Source organism: Alosa pseudoharengus, unplaced genomic scaffold (genome assembly GCF_046254945.1).
Source record: "Alosa pseudoharengus isolate Yale_2024_CS ecotype anadromous, Long Island Sound unplaced genomic scaffold, YU_APseudo_1.1 YU_APseudo_1.1_scf_2, whole genome shotgun sequence".
Lineage (NCBI taxonomy): Eukaryota > Metazoa > Chordata > Actinopteri > Clupeiformes > Clupeidae > Alosa > Alosa pseudoharengus.
In genome coordinates, this window is record NW_027468663.1 from 50,290,657 (window position 1) to 50,311,818 (window position 21,162).

General features: G+C 41.6%; 1 protein-coding gene and 1 pseudogene across 2 annotated transcripts in view; both read left to right on the top strand.

Annotated features, from left to right (window-relative positions):
• LOC143134772 (macrophage mannose receptor 1-like) overlaps nt 1–6,510 on the top strand; it is a 40,331-nt pseudogene extending 33,821 nt beyond the window's left edge.
• Nucleotides 6,511–8,626: 2,116 nt separating this feature from the next.
• The window catches only part of LOC143134771 (macrophage mannose receptor 1-like), a 50,319-nt gene continuing 37,783 nt past the window's right edge, over nt 8,627–21,162 (top strand). For both annotated transcript variants that reach the window (XM_076295404.1, XM_076295405.1), the window contains exons 1-14: nt 8,627–8,701; nt 8,972–9,358; nt 10,156–10,320; nt 11,933–12,088; nt 12,203–12,316; nt 12,464–12,601; nt 12,708–12,884; nt 14,659–14,816; nt 15,130–15,243; nt 15,428–15,543; nt 15,698–15,846; nt 15,940–16,139; nt 16,621–16,742; nt 17,413–17,488. In XM_076295404.1, the coding sequence (XP_076151519.1) occupies nt 8,632–8,701; nt 8,972–9,358; nt 10,156–10,320; nt 11,933–12,088; nt 12,203–12,316; nt 12,464–12,601; nt 12,708–12,884; nt 14,659–14,816; nt 15,130–15,243; nt 15,428–15,543; nt 15,698–15,846; nt 15,940–16,139; nt 16,621–16,742; nt 17,413–17,488 (2,142 nt within the window). In that variant the 5' untranslated portion in view covers nt 8,627–8,631. The remainder of the gene's footprint in view (nt 8,702–8,971; nt 9,359–10,155; nt 10,321–11,932; nt 12,089–12,202; nt 12,317–12,463; nt 12,602–12,707; nt 12,885–14,658; nt 14,817–15,129; nt 15,244–15,427; nt 15,544–15,697; nt 15,847–15,939; nt 16,140–16,620; nt 16,743–17,412; nt 17,489–21,162) is intronic.

Consider the following 21,162-nt stretch of genomic DNA (forward strand, 5'->3'; position numbering starts at 1 on the left):
CCCATGAATTACATTGAATTATGTAATGAGTTTTTAGATTTAAGACCCACACCGGATGCAGAAGTCTTGGCCACTTTGTCCTCAGTGCTAAAAGGCTCAGCCAAAAGCTGGTGGATAGCAGAGCGGAAACACATCCACACATGGGAAGAATTCAAATCTGCATTTTCAACAGCATTTCTATCTACTGATTTCATGCAGGAAATTGAGGAGCGATTGCGTAAACATATTCAAACTCCAAATGAGTCTATTAGGGACTTTGCCTATGATTACAGAGCCCTCTGTCTAAAATGGAAACCTAATATTGAGGAGGTGACCGTAGTGCAGCGCATTCTTAATAACGCCAATCCAAAGATTGCATCCGGCCTACGTGGGACAGTAAAGACCGTAGCTGAACTTGTGAAGGTTGGCAGTATGATTGAGAATGATCTGGCTGCAATGAAGAGTTACTGGACCAGGGTTAACAATGACAAAGGTCCTAGACAACCACAAAGGACACAAAGGGCTGAATTAAAAGTTGTAAAATCTGAGGCCCACTCCCGCATTCCTTCTAAACATCCCCTATCTCTCCTTGCGATTAAGCTGTCCATTAGAGGCCTTCAGGGACCTGCTCTGCTGGACACAGGGAGTACATTCTCCCTGATGCGAAGTAGCTTGTGGCAACACATTAAGAAGCCCCAGGAAACCCTGACACCTTGTGGTAACCAGGAGTTCGCTCTAGCAAACGGAACGGCCAAAAGGGCAGTAGGGAAAGTTCAGTGTACTCTTGAACTCCATCACAGCTACTGGACTCATTCCTTGTATGTTCTTTCCGATGAAGATCTCGCATTCCCTGTTATTTTAGGATTAGACTTCCTGCAAAAAAGCGACTTGCATCTAGACTTCATGCAAGGAACCTATGGTGTGAAAAAGTGGGGGGAAAATGACATACTATCCATACACTGACCAGAGAGAGTGGGAGAAAGAATGGTATCCAGTAAAAGGTGCAGGGAAGCTTAATATTTATTTAGGGATACAACCTCCGAAACACTATCTGCCCATCTAAGCATCCTCTCTGACTTACCTGTAGAGCCTAGGCCTGTGCTACTGAATCTGATGAATGAATGGCCATCTGTCTGTTCCGGGAAACTGGGAAGAACATCCGTGGTGGAACATACTATCCGCCTAACCGATGAAATGCCTATACGTTGTCCTGCTTATCGAGTGTCCCCTTTCAAGAAGGAAATCATTCAGCAGCAGCTGAAAGAGATGGAAGCTGATGGAATTATTGAGCCTTCTTCTTCTCCTTGGGCTTCTCCAGTAGTCTTGGTGCCCAAACCTGATGGAAAATGGCGGTTTTGTGTTGACTACAGACGCCTGAACAAAAAGACTCTGTTCGATGCCTATCCAATGCCCAAAATCCATGACATCCTCGAGTCTTTTTCTGGGGCGAGTGTGTTCAGCTCCTTGGACTTGCGATCTGGATATTGGCAAATCGCCATGGACCGGGCCAGTATTGAAAAAACAGCATTCATCACACCATTTGGCCTTTACCATTTCCTCTCCATGCCTTTCGGCCTGATGAACTCTGGGGCCACGTTCCTAAGGCTTATGGAAACGGTCTTGGCTGAGTTGTCACCTGACCCACTTGAGGAAGGTGTTCGAGAAACTCCAATCAGCTTCACTGACTCTCAATCTGAAAAAATGCCACTTCTTCAAGTCTTCTTTGACATTCCTGGGCCACCAGGTTTCTAGCCAAGGTGTTTCAGCTGATCCAGAGAAACTCAAGGCCATAGATGAATATCCAAGGCCTCAAAACATCAAAGAGCTCCAGAGGTTTCTTGGACTAGCCGGCTGGTACCACAAGTTTATCCAAAATTTTTCCAATCTGGCAGCCCCGCTGAACAACCTCAAGAAGAAGGATGTTGTCTGGAAATGGACCGAGGATTGTGAGGAAAGCTGGGAAAAGCTTAAAAAGGCAATGCAATCTCCTCCAGTCTTGGCTCATCCAGATCTTTCAAAGCCCTTCAAGGTCTCTACCGATGCCAGTGATGTTGGTCTAGGCGCAGTACTGACTCAGGAAGATACTGATGGAGAACATGTAATTGCTTTTGCATCTCGCCTGTTAAATGGAGCTGAGCGAAATTACTCTGTCTCTGAAAAGGAGTGCTTAGCTGTTATCTGGGCTGTAGAAAAATGGCAACACTACCTAGAGGGAGTACAGTTTGATGTAATTACGGATCATGCAGCACTGTCATGGGTCTTTAATACTCCCAAAACCTCCTCACGTCTTGTACGATGGGCCCTGAGACTTCAACCCTTCTCTTTCACTGTTCGGTACAGGAAAGGTACTCTAAATGTTGTCCCCGATGCTTTGTCACGGATTCCAGTGTCTCCCCCGGGTGCTGCGGTGGCATCAAGCCTTGCTGTGTGTTGTAGCAGTTCCAAGACGGTTGTTGATCTCCCCCACACATTGCAAGAAATTGCTGCCGCCCAGACAAGAGACAATTATGTTCAGGGGGTCCGTGAGCAGCTGCCTCCATCTAATTCTCTTCCTTCAAACCGAATTACCTTTGTTGACCAGCAGGGATTGCTATACAGGAGAGTGCCAATTGCACAGGATGGGTACAAATACCAACTGGTCATCCCAGAGGGCCTACACATTGCATTTTTGCAGTATTTCCATGACAACCCACTAGGGGGGCACTTTGGGCGCCTGAAGACCCTCCTTCGTTTGTTGGAGGTTGCGTGGTGGCCAGATATCCGAAAAAACACCTGGAGCCACATCAAAGAGTGCTCAATCTGCCAGCAACATAAACCCCCCAATTCCAAACCCAGTGGCCTGTTGCAATCTACTCAAGTCTCTGAGGTGGGAGAGATGTTGGGTATTGACATCATGGGCCCATTCCCTCGCAGCCCAAGGGGTAACTGTTTTTTAGTTGTCCTTGTGGATTATTACTCTAAGTGGACTGAGCTGTTTCCTGTTCGTGATAGCTGGACACCGAAGTTAGTGAAGATTCTCACGGAAGAGATGTTCACCAGATGGGGAACACCAAAGTACCTCCTATCCGACAGAGGAAGCCAGTTCACTAGTCACCTCCTGAGAGCCGTATGCGAGTCATGGGGGGTGATAAATAAGTTCACCACCAGCTACCACCCACAAACAAATTTGACAGAGAGGGTCAACCGAACGCTCAAAAGGATGATTGCCTCTTATGTGGGAGAAAACCATAACAACTGGGACCAATGGGTGCATGAGTTCCGGTTTGCCATGAATTCCTCATGGCAAGAATCTACAGGTTTTCCGCCAGCAACTCTACATTTGGGACGTGCTCTTAAAGGCCCACTTGACCAACTCCTGTCCAATGCACTTAAGCCCACATCTTCAAAGCAAATCCTCATGGAGAGACAACAAGCGTTGTCAAAGCAAGTGGCTGAGAATGTGAAAAAGGCCCAAGACAAGCAGGCGAAATATTACAACCTAAAGAGGAAGAATGTGGAACTCTCGGAGGGGAATGTGGTGTGGGTCAAAGCCCATCCATTATCCGATGCCTCAAAAGGGTTCACTGCCAAACTGGCACCTAAGTGGACAGGACCATGTACTGTACAGAGGAAGTTAGGGCCCCTGAATTATAAAGTCCTTTTCCCTGATAACTTCACAGACACTGTGAATATAGTCAATTTGAAGCCTTACTTTGGTCCTGCTCCCACCATGTCCAGTCTGGGGGGAGGGGACTATGTAGTATCAGCCACATAAATGAGTATATTATTCGATTAAGACAGATCTTATTTATTGTGACATATCAGATTTGTCTATGAGTCATTGTGTTATTATGATATTTAGTAGGCATACCTCTAAGTTTAGGTCATCTGTCTTTATGCTGTTTAAAACCTGGCAGTTTTGAGCTCTTTTAGCTCTATTTCTATACTTTTGTAGATCTTAAGCTATCTTGATTATGGGCGTCAGTTATCCAGGACAAGTAAGCCTAAGCTGACGATAGGGTCCAGAACTGTCACTCACCTTTTCACTCACTCGCACCCACTTTTCCTGTTCTTGCCCTATGGCTGCGCTCACAGAGAGTCACGTTATGTTTTTAAACGGGACGCGGGAGAAAGCCGGGGGGGAAATAAATGAATGAATGAATGAATGAAGGAAGGGGTAGATGGCTAATGGCGTTCTGATATCCTCTAATCGCTTCATGGAATATACACTCGCATACACCCGTTACATGGAATATCTAACTCTACAGCTGTTTTTTCAAGGAGGTGAGATCGATCCTTTTTTCCCTTTTTTTCCGCTGGAGTTTCTTTGCTGGAGTTTAAAAGACTGTTTTGCGACAACCTTGGACTCATGGAATACTATGTTTTTTGGGACTGAAAGAAGATACGGAGTTTTTGGCGTTGTTTTTGTTTAATGGACTGAGCGCATCGCTTGATGCTTATTTTTTGTTGTGCCGCATCTGCGGCGTTTGGACGATATCTCTCTCTCTCTTTCTCTTGCACTGACTCTCTTTCTTTCCCTCACCCTCACGAGAGTGCTCTAAATAAAGCCAAGCATTATAGAGATCATTCTTGAATGCGTGTTTTAATGTACCCATGACGTTAATTTGTTGACAACGATTTGAGTTTGTTACAACTGATTAAGAGACCTAGGAGCGGCCCCAGCAGTGGCGCGACTGGCTGGGGCACCTGCACCATATGCCGGCGACCCGGCTTCGATTCCCGCCCTGTGGTCCTTTCCGGATCCCACCCCGACTCTCTCCCACTCACTTCCTGTCAATCTCCACTATCTATCCTATCTAATTTAAGGCATAAAAAGCCCAAAGAAACCTAGGAACACCTTGTTGCGCCATGCTCTCGACGTTTGATAATGAAAACACTCCCAATATGGACTGGACATCCTACTAAATTTGAATAAGCTTTTGACGAGTGACGATGGGCTTTAGACTGTCATGATAGGGCCCCTACTCTTACTCAGAAGTGAAGAAGAGAGAGAGAGGATGTGAACTCTGGTCGAGTGCACAGAGTAACGACGCGCTGCCTTTAAGCCACAATACAGACAGTGAAACTTGCGATAGTAGGGTAGCGATAGGAATCTTGAAATTCGTCTAGGGTATATATTTTTTAACATAGATATTTAACACAAATAATGACACATATTGGTCGGCTTAAGTAAACTGTTGTATATGCTTGGGTTTAGGTTTTTGCTGATGGCAATGACAATGCCAGCATTAATCAGTTTTGGTTTAAATTGTAGAAATGTCAGCATGGCATAGGGGGTGGGGTATTACACGTTGCCACTATTTCCACCAATGATATGTAGCGAATTGCGACACAGGTTCACTACTTTCTGGAAACATGTGTTACAACGTTGTTATTTGATCACAAGTTGCGTCGTACCACGGTGGTTGAGCAACATCGTTGCTAACTTTTCTAGAAACGCACCCCTGAACAAAGCCTACCCCCCACCAAGTTAAGTTCAGAGCCTATGTTACCATAGTTACTTACATAGCCTGATCATTTTGGAACTGAAATCTCAGGTTTACAGCTTACTCTGGGTTAACATACCCAGTTAAGCCAGTAAACCCGATTTCTGGGATACCCACCTGGACAGACTCATTCAATGCATCTCTGTAAACTATATAAATCCGCAGCTTCATAGGAAAACATAGTGCCGCATTACTACATAGTCCCTTTAACAAAAGTAGTTCCTTTTGAACATAACAGTATGTTAATCAGAATTAATAATGTTAAAATATTTTAATATGTTTTAATAATTATTAACAGTTACTTCTTCCAGTAACTGATGTGCACCCCTTTACAACAGTAGCTTCAACATTTATATGAGCTGTTATGAGCTGTTGACATGTTGTGCACAATAATCTTATAATATGGAGATCAGATTGGTGTTCACAGAACTGGCACTATATATATAGAATAGAGTAGGGACGAGGACCATTTGGTGTGCTGTCATTTACTTTTTTCTAACCTTTTTCTTTTCAGAAAGCCCAGTTCCGGAGGTTCACCGTTGGTATACAGGGCTGATTGTTGGTGTTGTTATTACTTTGGTGATTGTGATAGGATTTGTAATGTTTGCAATGTTTGACTACCACAAACGAACAGTTCTAGCCACCATTCCTGCTTTTGAGAACCCACTATACACAAAAGAGATAGATCCACATTCATCATAAATAAATAACAAGATTTATAAATAAAGAACAAACAGCTACCAATCAAATCATTTATCAACGGTATGGATAAATGCAACTGTATGGATAAATGCAACTGTATGGATAAATGCATACATGTATGTATGCAAAGGTGGAAGAAAAAATCATCAATCATCAGTCATAAAATTACATGCTGGTTTTCAATTACATTACATTAGAGAATTGATATTGCATTTGAGTGTATTACAGTGACCATTTATCACTGCACATTACTCAACATTATTTATTTTTTCACTTAATGTAGATTTCTCTGTTTCCCTATTTGTTACTCATGTCTATACATTAAAATACCAGATTTAAAATACCTATTTGTGAGTATCATGCGTGTCTGTGTTTCACACATTTGATTGTGAGTTATTCATCATACCAGACACAACAAAGACAATGTTGAAAGACTCATTGTTAACCTGAGTAACATTGATAACATTTTTGTTGACATGCAGAAAACAAATGCATGGAACTGTCCCCACCCTTGCCTCTACAGTTGCCACCCACACTAGCCTTATTCAACTTCCATGAGTGAGGGTTCATTTTACGAAAAAGAAGGAAGAAAAAGAAAAGAAAGTTGTGGTGCAATTCCAGTGTGTGGTGAAGAAATTACAATGGTTGTGCAATGCAAACAAATACTGGGAAACAACGTTTCCCTAGTTTAACCTGCTTTCAGCAAGCATGGTTGATTTCACAAGAGCGTCAAGCACAACAATGTGCTGACAATGCAAGTTTTCATCCTAAGGTTGTGCAGCAGACGTAGAACACAAAAGTTTGAATGTGCAGGGGCATTTTGATATAAAACATGACCTTCTTTTGAAGCCAAAATAAGTTTGTATGTTTGTTTCATTCATAAACAACCCCCTGCTTGCAACGCCCATGTCATTGTGGTGGCCACCCTCAACTTTGCTGAAACACGATTCACAATGCTTTGACTTGGTTGACAATGGTTTTTTTTGTATTTGGTCTTACAGTTCTGTCATTAATCTATGTATTTTACATGTACTTAATAGATATCATAGCTGAATTGGGCTATAGCTTAGGCCTATGCAATAATAACCCAGTGACACAGACACTTAGCCTCACCTCGAAATTGGGCTGTTGTAAGTTTAAAACGATGAATGTCTCTTAAAGGCTATCACGCAATTAGCCTATTGCGATGGCAAAGCTGCAAAAACGTCTTCTCATTTGGAGTGTGAACGCAGACTATGGGCTTGCACAAATATTATGCACAAATTAAAGAATTAGTGAGATTATCTGTATCTCTGTTCACCTAAAGCTATTGTTGTGCTAACCCATTTGCACAAAACATAATTTTGGAGAGATAACATGAGATAGGCCTATATCTTCATGTGTAGGCCTAGTGTCAGTGCCGGTTGAGACCTCCATAGCAAAATCCTGCCAAGGGGCCATCCTACCTGAACACTGAGGGCCAACATGTTTTTACAGTATCATATCATCAAATATAGTGTTTTCCCCCCATAAAGGACTGCCCAGTTTTAGGGTCTGGGCTGTTTGCTTTTGATGCTTGCTGTACATCTTCCTCTTACAAAAAATAACTGCAGTGTAGCCTATGGTTCAGTTATACTACAGTAGGCTACTGTCATGTCAGAAATACTGAATTTCTTTAGTAAAGTAAAGTACTATGCAGTACAATGCAGTTTTTTGTGTCCGAGATACTGCATGTCCTGCATAAACTGCAAATACATGTATTTCCTCCAAAACTGCGGTTTTGATACTCAGAAATCTGCAGTTTGACACTTGGAAGTAGGCCTATAATGCAGTTTTTCTGTTCTTCACCTGTGTGTCTGTAGTTAGTTAGCTACTTGCCAAAGACATAGGCTACTGAACTGGCTCCCCCGATTCCCTTCAATATTTTTTTTAAACGTAGACTATTTTAAACAATCATTTGAATACTTCAGAATATAGGCCTAATGTTGCACATGCAGCACAACGAATCAAGGCTACTTTCCATTTTGCGTAGGCTACGTACAGTTGTAGGCTATAAACCAACTAAAGCTTGACTGAAATATTGTAAAACCCCCGATCTGTCGGCTTGCTTGCCAGCCTTTCAGTCACGGTACTTCGCAAAGTTGTGAAATCGCATATAGCCTATATGCAGTTCTGCAAATAAATACTTACATAGGCTACAACAGAATGAGGTCATTCAGCGATTTTGACCCAACATACCTGGTTCGGGCTGACCCGTGCATCATCACGGATGAGGTACATGGACATGGACATGGACATAAGAGATATTGTCACCATTGGTTGTTTTGGTGGAACACTAATGGCACAAGAAAATATTGTGACTCCCCTATGTTAACCTGAAGTTGGCACCAATAGAAGTGATGACAAAGAATTGTCAAAGACACACCCCTCCTACTGTCGGACATTCTAAAGAGAGGCCACGAGATTTTGCATTTAATGCGCTAAGATGTTGCCAAGATCAACTGGTCTTGTTACTTTTATCTTCTTTCAAGTCTCATTCTGTTTTGCACTGTTAGGTAAGTAAGTGAAAATGTGCGATCTTAAGTCATGGAAGTCATCATGTAGGCCTACATGATGTTTTAATAAGACTATTGTATTATTGTTATTATCATTATCATTATCAATACTAGTAGGTAGTGGTAGCCTAGTAATAGGCTAGTAGCAGTGACATTTGTTTGTTTCTAGAGAAAATACCTTTTTAAGTGATGTTAAGGAATTTAAATTACATTAGACTGTTTCTGATCAACTTCCTTTTTTAATTTCCTATCTTGCTTGTTTGCCACCAGGGAGTAATTTCTTGATTTACGACAAAAATGTAAACAAATGCCTAAAAGGCTATCAGCCTCTGAAGCTGTTCTACTGTGATTCCAACCAACTGAATCAACAGTTCCGCTGGACATCCAACGACCGCATCCTTAATGTTCAGATGAGCAGATGTCTGGGAGCTGGGAGCAAAGCAGACGGCTCAGGCCTGCAGTGGTACATCTGTGATGAAACAAGTGAACTTCAAAAGTGGGAGTGCAAGAATGGCACACTGTTAAATCTGAAGGGAACAAATCTTTTCTTATCTCAAGATGAAAACACAGTTCTGAAACTCACCCAACACATTGGAGCTGCTAGTCAGTGGTTAATACATGGCACTGCAGAGGGCCTTTGCTCACAGCCATACCAAGGTATGTGGATGAGGCAGCAATAATGTACTGATATAAAGGCGTAGTCAGGGATTTCGCAGAAAGTCGCGTTTGTTTGTGTTTATGTTTAGAATTATTAGCAGACGCTTTTGTGCAAAAAACCGTAGGCTAGTCTACATGTCATATTTTTACATGTAAATTAGGTTTCTGACAAACAGTCTAGCATTTTCATTGTGACATGAAAATGAGGTTTGTCACCAGAAGTTCACTGGAAGTTTGCCATTATTGACTAAGTGTAGTGGCAAATCACTGGCGAACACATTTGCCACTAGTGATAAACTTCTCATTGTTGCCAGAATTTTGGAAGCTTAGCGGTCAACACTAACTTCTGGCAATATTGTCTAGTGAACTAATTTGTTTACCACAAATCAACCATAAGTTTGCTGCTAATCTGACGTAAGCATTTTATTTTTTATGGGCAGGGTTTCGTTTTTGTTTGCAGTATTTCCAGAGAAAAACAGGGTTTAGTTTTTGTTTGCAGTATTGTTTTGATGCTGAAAGGCTGCGGAAAATGGCTATTCACCATACAAACTTAATCAAAAGCAGAAAGTGTAAGATTAAATAAAATCACTTCCACTCGTTTATTTTTTAGTAACGTACATGTAATAGGCTAGCTGGGACTCTCATGAGTTGCAAGTATTTAACAAAACTTTTGCCACATCTTGCAGGTTGGAAGGTACTGTAGCACACTTTTCATGTAGGCCTATGTCGCTCCTGTTAAAGGAGGTCATCATGTAGGCCTACATGATTTTTTAATATTATGCTATATTATCTAACAGAGCTGTACACAATCAAGGGGAACGCTTTTGGTCGGCCATGCCACTTTCCTTTCCGATACGAGGGGAAATGGTACTCGGACTGTATTACCAAGAAATCAACTAATCGTCTGTGGTGTTCGACTGACAGAGACTATCAGCAAAATTGGGGGTACTGCCCCACTAAATGTAAGGTCCTTCTTATACCATAAGTAGCCTAGCCCAGTTTCCAAAAAAAATGGGATGCTGTGTAAAATGTTTACAAATAAAATAATGCTATGATTCATGTAAACCCTATAGCCTACTTTTTTTTACCATACATGATAATTTTGAATTGATTCAATTCAACTCAGTTGATGCCACAAAGTCAGAAAGGGCCTGCACACCTTGGTAGAATTGTTTTGCACAGCTTTTTAAGGTACGGTAAGAGTAAGGAAAAAGCGCAACACTGCTGCTTTACAGAGTCACCACTTTGACTCTGTACTTTGACTCTGCGCACCACTTTGACTCACAGCAACACATCTCAAAAAGTTGGGACAGGAGCTTTGTGATTACATTTTATCCCATTCTTGCCCAATCTAACATTTAATCTGCTCAAAAGTCTGGGGTCTTCATAATTGTGTTTCATTGCATGATGTACCCAAAGTGGCAGGTCTGGATTGCAGGCAGTCCATTTTAGCACCTGGACTTCTCTATGCCATTGTTTTCCTGCTGAAAAAGATGTTCACTGGATGACAGCATAGTTCCTCAAATTCCATGTCATTCAGCATTAATTGTGCCTTCACGTGCAAGCTGCCCATGCCATTGACACTAATGCACCCCCATAGCATCATAGATGCTCGGCTTTTGAAATGTGCAACAATAACAAGTTGGATGGTCCCTCTCCTCTGTACTCCTCCTCTTCTTTACTTTTATATATACATTGAATCTCGATTGGTCTAACCACCACAGTACAGTTTTTTACTTTGCCTCAGTCCATCTCAAATGAGCTCGGGCGGGCCCAAGGCAGCAGTATTTCTTTGCATGGTAGAGTTTTAACCAATATTTTTGGATGGAGCATCAGACAATAGTAGACAATGGTTATTGGATGTTTTCCTGAGCCCATACGATGATTTTGCTTAGAAACAGGTTTGTTTTTAATGCAGTGCTATCTGAGGCCCCGAAGGTTTTGGCCACTCAATATTGTTTACCTACTGTAGCTTGGATTATCTCAATGTTTGAATGACATTTGTACTCTATATGATGAAATCCCCAAATTCTTAGACATTTCTTATGCCCACACAGGTTTTCACATAGTCTAGTGGTGAATACCTCTGCATCTTTACTGCTTAGAGACTCTGCCTCTCTGGGATGCTCTTTTCCCCCCTAGTCATGGTGCCACTTAGCCTAGAAATCTAGACACGCCCTCCTAGTTAACCTAATTTTTTGTGAAATGTTTCTCCTTGTGTTTCTTTAGCATTACACACATTTCCCAGCATTTTGTTGCCTCCATCCCAACTTTTTTGAGACACCAAATTCAAAATGAGCACATCATTTTCATGAAATTGAAAATGATAAATGAAACTTTTTAAATTCTGTATAGTGTATATGTTATTTTTACAATAAAATTGGCAGATTATCACATTCTGTTTTTATTTACATTTTACACAGCATCCCAACGTTCTTAGAAACAGGGCATCATCGATTATAATTCCTTTAAATTTATATCTGACCACACTTTTATCATTGTTCTGTAACAAGTTGTGTGTATGCTTTGTACCGTTTTAGTGATGATCTGCTTTTCTTTTTCTTTTCATTCCAGCATCAGAACGCTGGAATACAAATCCACTGACTGGCGTCTTTTACCAGGTCAATGAAAACTCCGCCCTCACTTGGCACCAAGCCAGGAGGAGCTGCCAGCAGCAGGACTCAGACCTGCTGAGTATAACTGAGCCCCAGGAGCAAACCTTCATATCAGGTGACTCAAAGTGATTTTTTCCCCCTCCGTAATCAGAGGGCTTTATTACCCATTGCAGTACAGCAATACGACACCTGTATTTTCTCAGTATGACAGTGACTTCTCAATACACAGGCATCACAAGTGCGTTTAAAACGATATTTTGGATTGGACTGAACAGATTAAATACCGAGAAAGGATGGCAATGGACCAATGGAGAGCCGTTCCGTTATTTGAGATGGGGCTCAGGTAGTTTGACTGGTTGTTTGTCTGGATAATTGACAGAAGAAAAGGCTTTCAGTAATGTTTTTAATCTTGATTATGTCAAACCTAAAGTAATAATGCCTACGTTTTAAGACATTGACGCTTTGTTCTTGTGTTATTGTATTGTTTCAGGGCAGCCTAATAGAGAACATGGATGGTCCTGTGGCGCTCTTAGCACCATGGAAACTTATAGCTGGCAAAATAAATTGTGCTCAAAAAAGCTTGGCTATATTTGCCAGAAAGGAACTCCAAAACCCACTAGCCCTCCAGGTAAGAAGTAAATAAGTAAATACTTTTAAACAGTTAGTGATTTTGTCTATTCTTTTAATAATCATTTTCCTTTGCCATTGTCAATTTTTTCCCTTTTGGTAAACAGGCCTCCAGGTTTCTTGCAGTGCTCCATGGATTCCATATGCAGGTCACTGCTATTTTCTGAATCGTACAAAGAACACATGGAAGGATTCTAACATTCAGTGTTTGAATGCCGGTGGACATTTAGTGAGCATTCATGACATAGAGGAGCAAAGCTTTGTGCTCTCACAGCTGGGATACAGTGAGTCAGAGATTGACATGCATTATTACATTGATACCTGTACAATTCTACAGATTGCTTTTATCAACATTGACATTACTTTAACTTTGGTGGCTCTAATTTCTAATTTGATCACTTACATTACCTTATACGGATATGTAACCTACCATCATTTAAGTTGGGGCCCTTCCAAACTGAAATATATCATTGGCAATAAACATTGCTGTATTGATGTCAACAGTACAGTGGCCAGTAAGTGCAAAACTTTACGCTTGCGGGCCCAAATTTACAAATCTAAAACAAATCTAAAACAAATGCACAAACCTGTTAACACTTTTACCACAGGCTAAAATTACGTTTAGGTATAAAACAAAATACAATTGTAAAATACAAATGTTTAAGGTGTTACGCATGTACATTCCGTGTAACAGTTTCTACTGTTTGTAAATATGTATTGAAAGTTGTATTGTAAATGTGAAGCACCTTGTAAATTTGTATTTTACCATTGCATTTTTTTTTACCTAAAACCTAACATCCCGTGGTTAAAGTGTTCACAGGGTTGTAGATTTATTTTACACTAGTGTAGTGCCTGTTCAAACATGCTATTTCGGTAAAAAAAAGCTGTAGTCTAATTACATGCCCGCAGGTAGGCCTGCTTTAAATATAAGAGGGAAAAACATCATTCTAGCTAAGCATTCAATAATGAAAACTGAATATGTTATTGTAATACATTATAATAAATGCAGTGAGCAGAATTTAAGCATGGCTGCATGACATTTCAAAAACAATCTTTAGTAGCCTATAAGTGACATCACGCTGTCTACCACTCGTCATAAGACTAAAGCTTTGAGTTAAGGCGAAATATGTAGCCTATTGAATAACCTAATGATGAAGGCCTAAGACAAACCATTTTGTAGAATGATGAATCATTATGAAATTTGCAACGATGTGACTCAAAAACAGTGTCTATCTGCCACTCATTGTCTGTAGCTGGTCATGCTTTGCATGTGTCTGGCGTTCTGAAAACTTCTTGAATTCGGGACTATTATTTCTCATTTAAATTTGGGACCTTGCAGTTGAAATTGTTGTTTGTTTATTCAAAGTCTAAAGACAATCCAAAATAGCCTGGGCTATTCAAAGTGTCGGTTAATTGCATATAATTTTTTACGTTGTTTTGCACGGCACTGCTTAGACCTACTCTACCATATAGAGGCATTATTTATTGCTAACATGCTAATCATCCAAACTTCTTGAATCTTGACTATTGTGCACTGATTCAGTGCTACCAAAGCTCTGCTTCTATTCTCTTTGGTCTTGTGCTGTGCTGTGAAAGAGGGAGTGGCCAGTGGCTAGAGCAGCAAAAACCAACGTGTGCTGTTATATTTAACAATATCTTTTGCATTTCTTATCCACACAACGTCTACAACGACTGCACTTAGTCGTGCCCGTAGCAAGACATCTGCCAAGTTTGAAATGAATCGGATTAACAGTCGAGGAGATATGCGAATAAAAGACAGACAGACGTTCCTGTAAATTATAGATAGAATGTAAATTTGTTTTGCACTTCCTGGCCACCATACAACAGGCATCTATTCAGCTATACTATATTGAGAGTAGATATTATAAGAATATGTGCGACTGCTATAAATGCAAATGGACACTTCTTCACACACACATATGTTCATTCAAGTTGTTCATTCAAATGTCACTCTTTAATTTCATCCAAAACATTAGCAATTAGAACAGTTGCAAATACAAATCAGTGTCTCCTGCCTTCTGGTCGTTCCCTCTGCAGTGGAGACAGATAAGCTGTGGATCGGTCTGAATGACCAAAAGACACAGCTGCTGTTTGAGTGGAGCGATCAGTCTCCCGTCACGTTCACCACATGGGACACTGAGGAGCCATCTCACCACCGCTCTGTACTGGAGGACTGCGTCCTGATGGGGGGCAAAGTACGTCATCACAAATACAAAAGTAAAACAGTAAACTCTGATGTCAATGAAAGGTATAATGGTGAAATTATACCTTGTTTAAGACCTGACAAGGTGGTGGCTTGTGTGACAGGAAAGAGGATGGTTGTTTATTTTTTTGTCAGTATGAGATAGTGATAAGAGTGAGAGTTTTGATTAGGTTTGATATTGATTGCAATGTTTTGAAATTGTCCTCATTTCATTATTAATTATTATTAATTCATAATTCTTTACGAGTTTTGACATACTTTATGAGTACTTTATACTTTATGAGTTTTCATATCCTTGTAATTAGGATGGACAGTGGAGTGATGAAGTCTGTGCGAGCAAGTATGGCTACATCTGTAAGAAGACAGGGGACTCCACATCAGACACACACAACGATGCCCAAATTGGAGGCTGTAAAACGGTGTGTTTATTAAAAATAAAAACTTACTATATGTACATTTAAAAAACACATTAATGTGTTTGTATACCGGCACTGTCCTAAGGTCCTAAATGTATGTATGTATGTATGTATGTATGTATGTATGTATGTATGTATTTATTTATTGTGTGTGTGTGTGTGTGTGTGTGGGTGGGTCTCTGTGTAGGGATGGATCAGGCATGGCTATAACTGCTACTTTGTTGGCGCACAAACAAACACATTTGAAGAAGCAAAAGAAATTTGCAAAAGGAGTAGTGCCTATTTGGTAGATGTACAAAACAGGTAAGAATGGGACAAAAAAAAACAAACAAACATTGTGTATCAACCACATTAAATCATCATTGATAGCCTGCCCCTGTGTATTGATCTCATAGTAATTTTGCTAAATTAATGTATAAACCTCACATGTATAAAATGTGCTCTTTTGCCTGCCCAGAGCAGAGAATGCCTTCCTCATCAGCCTGGTGGGAGCCAGACCAGAGAAGCACTTCTGGATTGGGTTGTCTAACCAAAGAGACCGTTACACATTTGAATGGTCCAACTCACGGAATGTCCCCTACACTCACTGGAATACACGTATGCCAGGTGTGTATGTTTTATTAACAGTGTGTTCATGAAATATATATTAAATCAATTAAGAAATAAGATTTTAAGTGTTCTTTTTTTTTGTCAAAATAGGCCAAAAGCAGGGTTGTGTGGCCATGACGACTGGGACTATGGCCGGACTGTGGGATGTGCTGAGCTGCTCCAACAAGGAGAAGTACATCTGCAAGCACCAGGCCCAGGGAGTGGTGACCACCCCGGCCCCACCTACCTCACCCGCTCCCAGCTGTGCAGAGGGATGGAAACCCCTGGGAGTCAGACACTTCTGTTACAAGGTTCAGCACTGCTAGGGACATTACAGTACAGACACTTCTGTTACAAGGTTCAGCACTGCTAGGGACATTACAGTACAGACACTTCTGTTACAAGGTTCAGCACTGCTAGGGACATTACAGTACATGTCAACTACCAGCATTCAGTAAACAAACCAGACACTTCTGTTACAAGGTTCAGCACTGCTAGGGACATTACAGTACATGTCAACTACCAGCATTCAGTAAACAAACCAGACACTTCTGTTACAAGGTTCAGCACTGCTAGGGACATTACAGTACAGACACTTCTGTTACAAGGTTCAGCACTGCCAGGGACATTACAGTACAGACACTTCTGTTACAAGGTTCAGCACTGCTAGGGACATTACAGTACAGACACTTCTGTTACAAGGTTCAGCACTGCTAGGGACATTACAGTACATGTCAACTACCAGCATTCAGTAAACAAACCAGTGTAACAGACTTTTTCTGACCTTCCTAGTTTTATGAGATGGATTATGACGAGAAGAAGACCTGGTTTCAAGCGTTGGATTTCTGCAGATCCATTGGTGGGGATTTGATCAGTATTCATAATCATTTCGACAATTTCTTAACTGGAGGAGGGTAAGAACTATCCTCTGTATTTCTTACAGACATAACAATGGATATAAGTGGAATATACTGTACCAGTGGACATATTGTCAAATCAGGAGTAATTTCATAATGATGAATTTAACACTCAATTGTGTAGCCAATTCCTTAAAGTGTAACTCTCACGAAAAATGCAACCAAGGGTCTTTTTGTGAATGTACCTGATTCAAACTTTCGTTTAAAAGCATAATTACGTTGAAAGCGGCACTTTTAAGATTTACCATATTGTCGTTTTCGGGTCAAATGGCCTTTTGAGTGGGAGTGCTAGGGGCACTACTATTTTGATGAATGATCGCATAAAAATCACTATTTTTAAAACATTTAGAAGGCTCGACACAACATGAAACTTTGATCGAAGTATCAGGGTCTCTACACATGAACTGGAGCATTGAGAACATGGTTTGTGTACACAGAGTTGACTAAAAAAACAAGTGAGATTCTTTTAGTAATCTGTGTACATAAACAATGTTCTCAATGCTCGAGTTCATGTGTAGACAACATTTGATAGTGGAATACCAGGCCTTCCGGGCACACATTCACAATGTCAGAGACTCCATTCTCAAGTCAACGCAGCATGAGTTCTAAGCTGTCATTTTAAGTTTGAAGAACTCCACTGTCTAGCTTTAACTGTTTTACTTTACAGCTACAGATATGATGCTTGGATTGGCTACAGTGCTCAAGATCCCAGTGTTGGCTACACATGGGTAGATGGGACAGCGGTGAGTGAAAAACAATAACTTAATTTTTTCAGTTTTTTTACATGTGCTACAACTAGGCCAAGTAAGGGCATATTACTAAAGAGTGAACCTTGGGTCCTTGGTTACCTGTCTGACCAAGGCCCTTCAAAAGGGTCTGAATACTTATGCAAATGTATATATAATATATCCACTCCAGACACCTGCTTTTTTGTGGAGCATTTGAGTATTATGAGTAGATTGATGAGAAAAAAATGTATTAATTGAATCAATTTTAAGATGAGTCTGAAACAACAAAATGTGGGAAAACTTGAAAGGATCTAAAAATCCTCTGTAACGGGAACAAGAATTTTACTATTGACCCTTGAGGTACACCAACAACAGAGACAACAAGGTATATAAAAGATAAGACTAGGCAGGGAGGTTAGTAAATGTCTCAGGGACTTCTGAACACTGTGTGGTTTATTAGACTCTCACGTTATCAACTGGATTGATCTCTGTTTCGTACATAAATGTGTAGGCCTACTAAATCCACCAGCGCCATCTACAGGAAACTCCATTCATAACAATGGTGTTGGTTGTAATCGAAAAAATCAAAGCAACATTTAATCATCAATTCTTGCCGCCAGCTCCTGTCTTGCACGGGCTGCAGCATTAAAAAGACGGTTAAAAACTCCTTTGCCCTCTGGCTGCTCCGACATGGTGCTAATCTGAATTTCCCTGAATTTCCCCTTGGGGATCAATAAAGTATCGATCTATCTATCTATCTATCTATCTATCTATCTATCTATTTATCTAATCAGTGCTAATTACAAGTTAACAGTTAACAGGTGCTATGTGATTTGATGATTTGAACAACAACATGCTCTGCTCCCGCCTAAAGTGTGATGCAGGCCTAATTTGCATAGCAATACAGATATCTCTAACGTCATTTACGGGTGTAATGTCCCATTGTTTGTTTTGTTGCACAGTCTGTTGCGCCCTTCAAGGTTAGTAACGTGCAGGAGGGTTACCACGATTGCAGGCCGGATATGGACTAGGGGCACGTGGCTCCAGGTTTTGGTAATGTTCTGGGATTCGGCTGTGATCTAAAAGTATAGTTCCTACTAGAGTGCGGTTCGGGCCGCAAATTTCTGTCCGAACCCGGCCCGCGTCCGACAGAGTTGCGTCCGAACCCTTTAGGCATTTTCATTTTTATGTCCGAACCCAACGCAAGCCCGACGCAGATGATGCCTCAGTTATTCCCATGCTAGTGATTAAACATTCACGTTTGTGGATAGCTTGTCTTTTTAGCCCATTAAACAGAACAAACAACAAATGGAATTGTCTACTACAGAATCAGATCAGCGTGCACGCACTCGGGTCACACACAGCGCACATTAACACAAGAGGCCCAAGTAAGCGTAGCCTATTGAAATAGAATTCTAGTCTTACCATTGACGAAAACTCTTGAAATGAACTGCAACAGTATTTGAAACTACAGTGCCTTGTCACTGATCCATATGCAGCATCGACGTTAATTGGGGCAACTCGAGGAAATCCTCATCCAGTTGAACGAGACGACCTTATAGCCTACCGGTAGCCTATGTCTTTACCACAGTATGCAACGCAAATCATCTTAAAATCTCCTGATAGGCTAACAACGTCACCCAAGACATGCAGCCTGAAATGCGTGAAAACGTTTGCATCATGTAAAGCAGACCTGTAACCGAACCGAACCGAACCGAACTATAATTTCTAAATATTTGTCCAAACCCGACCCGTCATGAGATGTGGTGACTGGAGCAGTGGCTGGAGGTGGGGTCGCTGTGTAGGCCGTTGGCATTCGAGCTGGTAGCACGAGAACATATCTGTAATGGCCAAGTGATAGAAAGTCTAGGGTCACAGTTTTGAACGGAAAGCTGGAAGGAATTAGCCTGGGTGCCATTTCGAACTTAGTCCCGCCCACAACATTTGAGGTCGAGAAGTTCGGTCTGGCATTGCTCCATTCTGGAGCAAGTATGCTCGCCCTAGATCGGGCGGACCAATCAAATCGGGCTTTACGATGATGGACAGGTGAGCAACAGCGCCTGGTCTATCACGTCATCTGAGCAAGCTTTCCTACCATAGATGTGGTACATTCGGTGGTCCATGCCGGGTGCTTGCAGTCATTCCCACCCAAAAGAACCCCCTCCTAAGCAAGGACATCATCTTGTCACCATGAGCATGGCCTGCCGCCTTGTGGTACTCCTCCCTTAGCGATTGGGCTTGGGCCTGACAACAATTTATTTTACCGGGGCGCCAGTGTCAGGTTCAGTGACATGCTTCACCAAGACTCCATCTTGTAGCACCAGATAGTCCCATTCTCGAAGTAGGTGACGGAGTTGAGGGGACAAGGCAGCAAGGGTATTGGTGCCTTGGGGCTCTGCTTCTATCCTCCAGGCCTGGAGGAGTCGCAGGTCTGGGTCATCCATTTGACGCTTCTCCCATAGCTCTGAACTAGGGCAAGGTTCTACTGAAGTGGTGCATGTCGTGGCAGTGTATGATGGTGCCGATGGTCTCTCTTGGAAGTCGTGACAAGATATCTGCATTTCGGTTGGCCGTCCCTGGTTGGTAGTGTACCTCATACAAGTTGTTGGCCAATTGGGCCACCCAACGTTGTTTTGTTGCACCCAGTCGTGCATTCTCCAAATGAACCAAAGGGTTGTTGTTCGTGAACATAGTGACAACCACAAATAGAATTCAATTCTGTGGAAAACACTGGCATTAACTACCGGAACGTAGCTGGCACGTTGCAGAGTCCAGACGGCATACATTCAAAGTGGTAGGCCGAAAGGGGTGGGGAACGTGGTCTTTTCCTGGTCCTCTGGTGCGATATCCACCTGCCAATATCCACTCGCCATGTCCTGTGTGGAGTACCATTTGGATTGGGTAAGACTTGTGAGGGACTCCTCAATGTGTGGCAGGGGGAAGGAGTCTTTGTGAGTCACCGCACTGAGTTTGCGGTAGTCCACACAGAATCTCCACGACCCGTCTTTCTTTTTTGCCAGAACCCCTGGAGCTGCCCAGGGACTTGAACTTTCTTTTACCATACCACAGTCCAGCATGCCCTGCAATAAGGTCCAAAGCATCCAGAATCTTGCCATCAGTGTTCCGGTTAGTCGTGGCCAACAGTGCCACCTCCCTTTTTGCGTTCCTCTCCAATGTGCTCAACAAGAAGTCCACCCACTGTTCATCATAGCCCCTGGGCCTGTATAAAGGCTTCAATATGTGACCCTGCAAGGCGAAACCAGTCGCTTTGCGCACAGTGCTATTTTGAGAAAATCCACGATAAACAAACGTACAGGTTAAAATGTTGAATATCATGTTTTTGCATAATTCGACAATATACAGTCTACACTTTCATATTGTGAACAAATTTCACGGGAAAACATACGTTTTCACTGTTAAACCCTGACTTTATTTAAGTGAAGATTCAACACATTAGCAGTCATTCCCTTTGTCCATGCCGCTAAGGTTTTACGGTAGAGTTAACATGTACTCAATGTGTCAGCTCTATATCGTTCTTGGCAAATGTAACCGAATATGAATGTGAAAGACTTGCCTTTCAGGGCACGAACGGTCAAAAGCACAAACTTCTGGAAATATACTGGAAAAGTTTTTCATTGATGTAGTAGCCTAGAAATCTAGACGCGCCCCTAGCAGCAGCAAATTACATT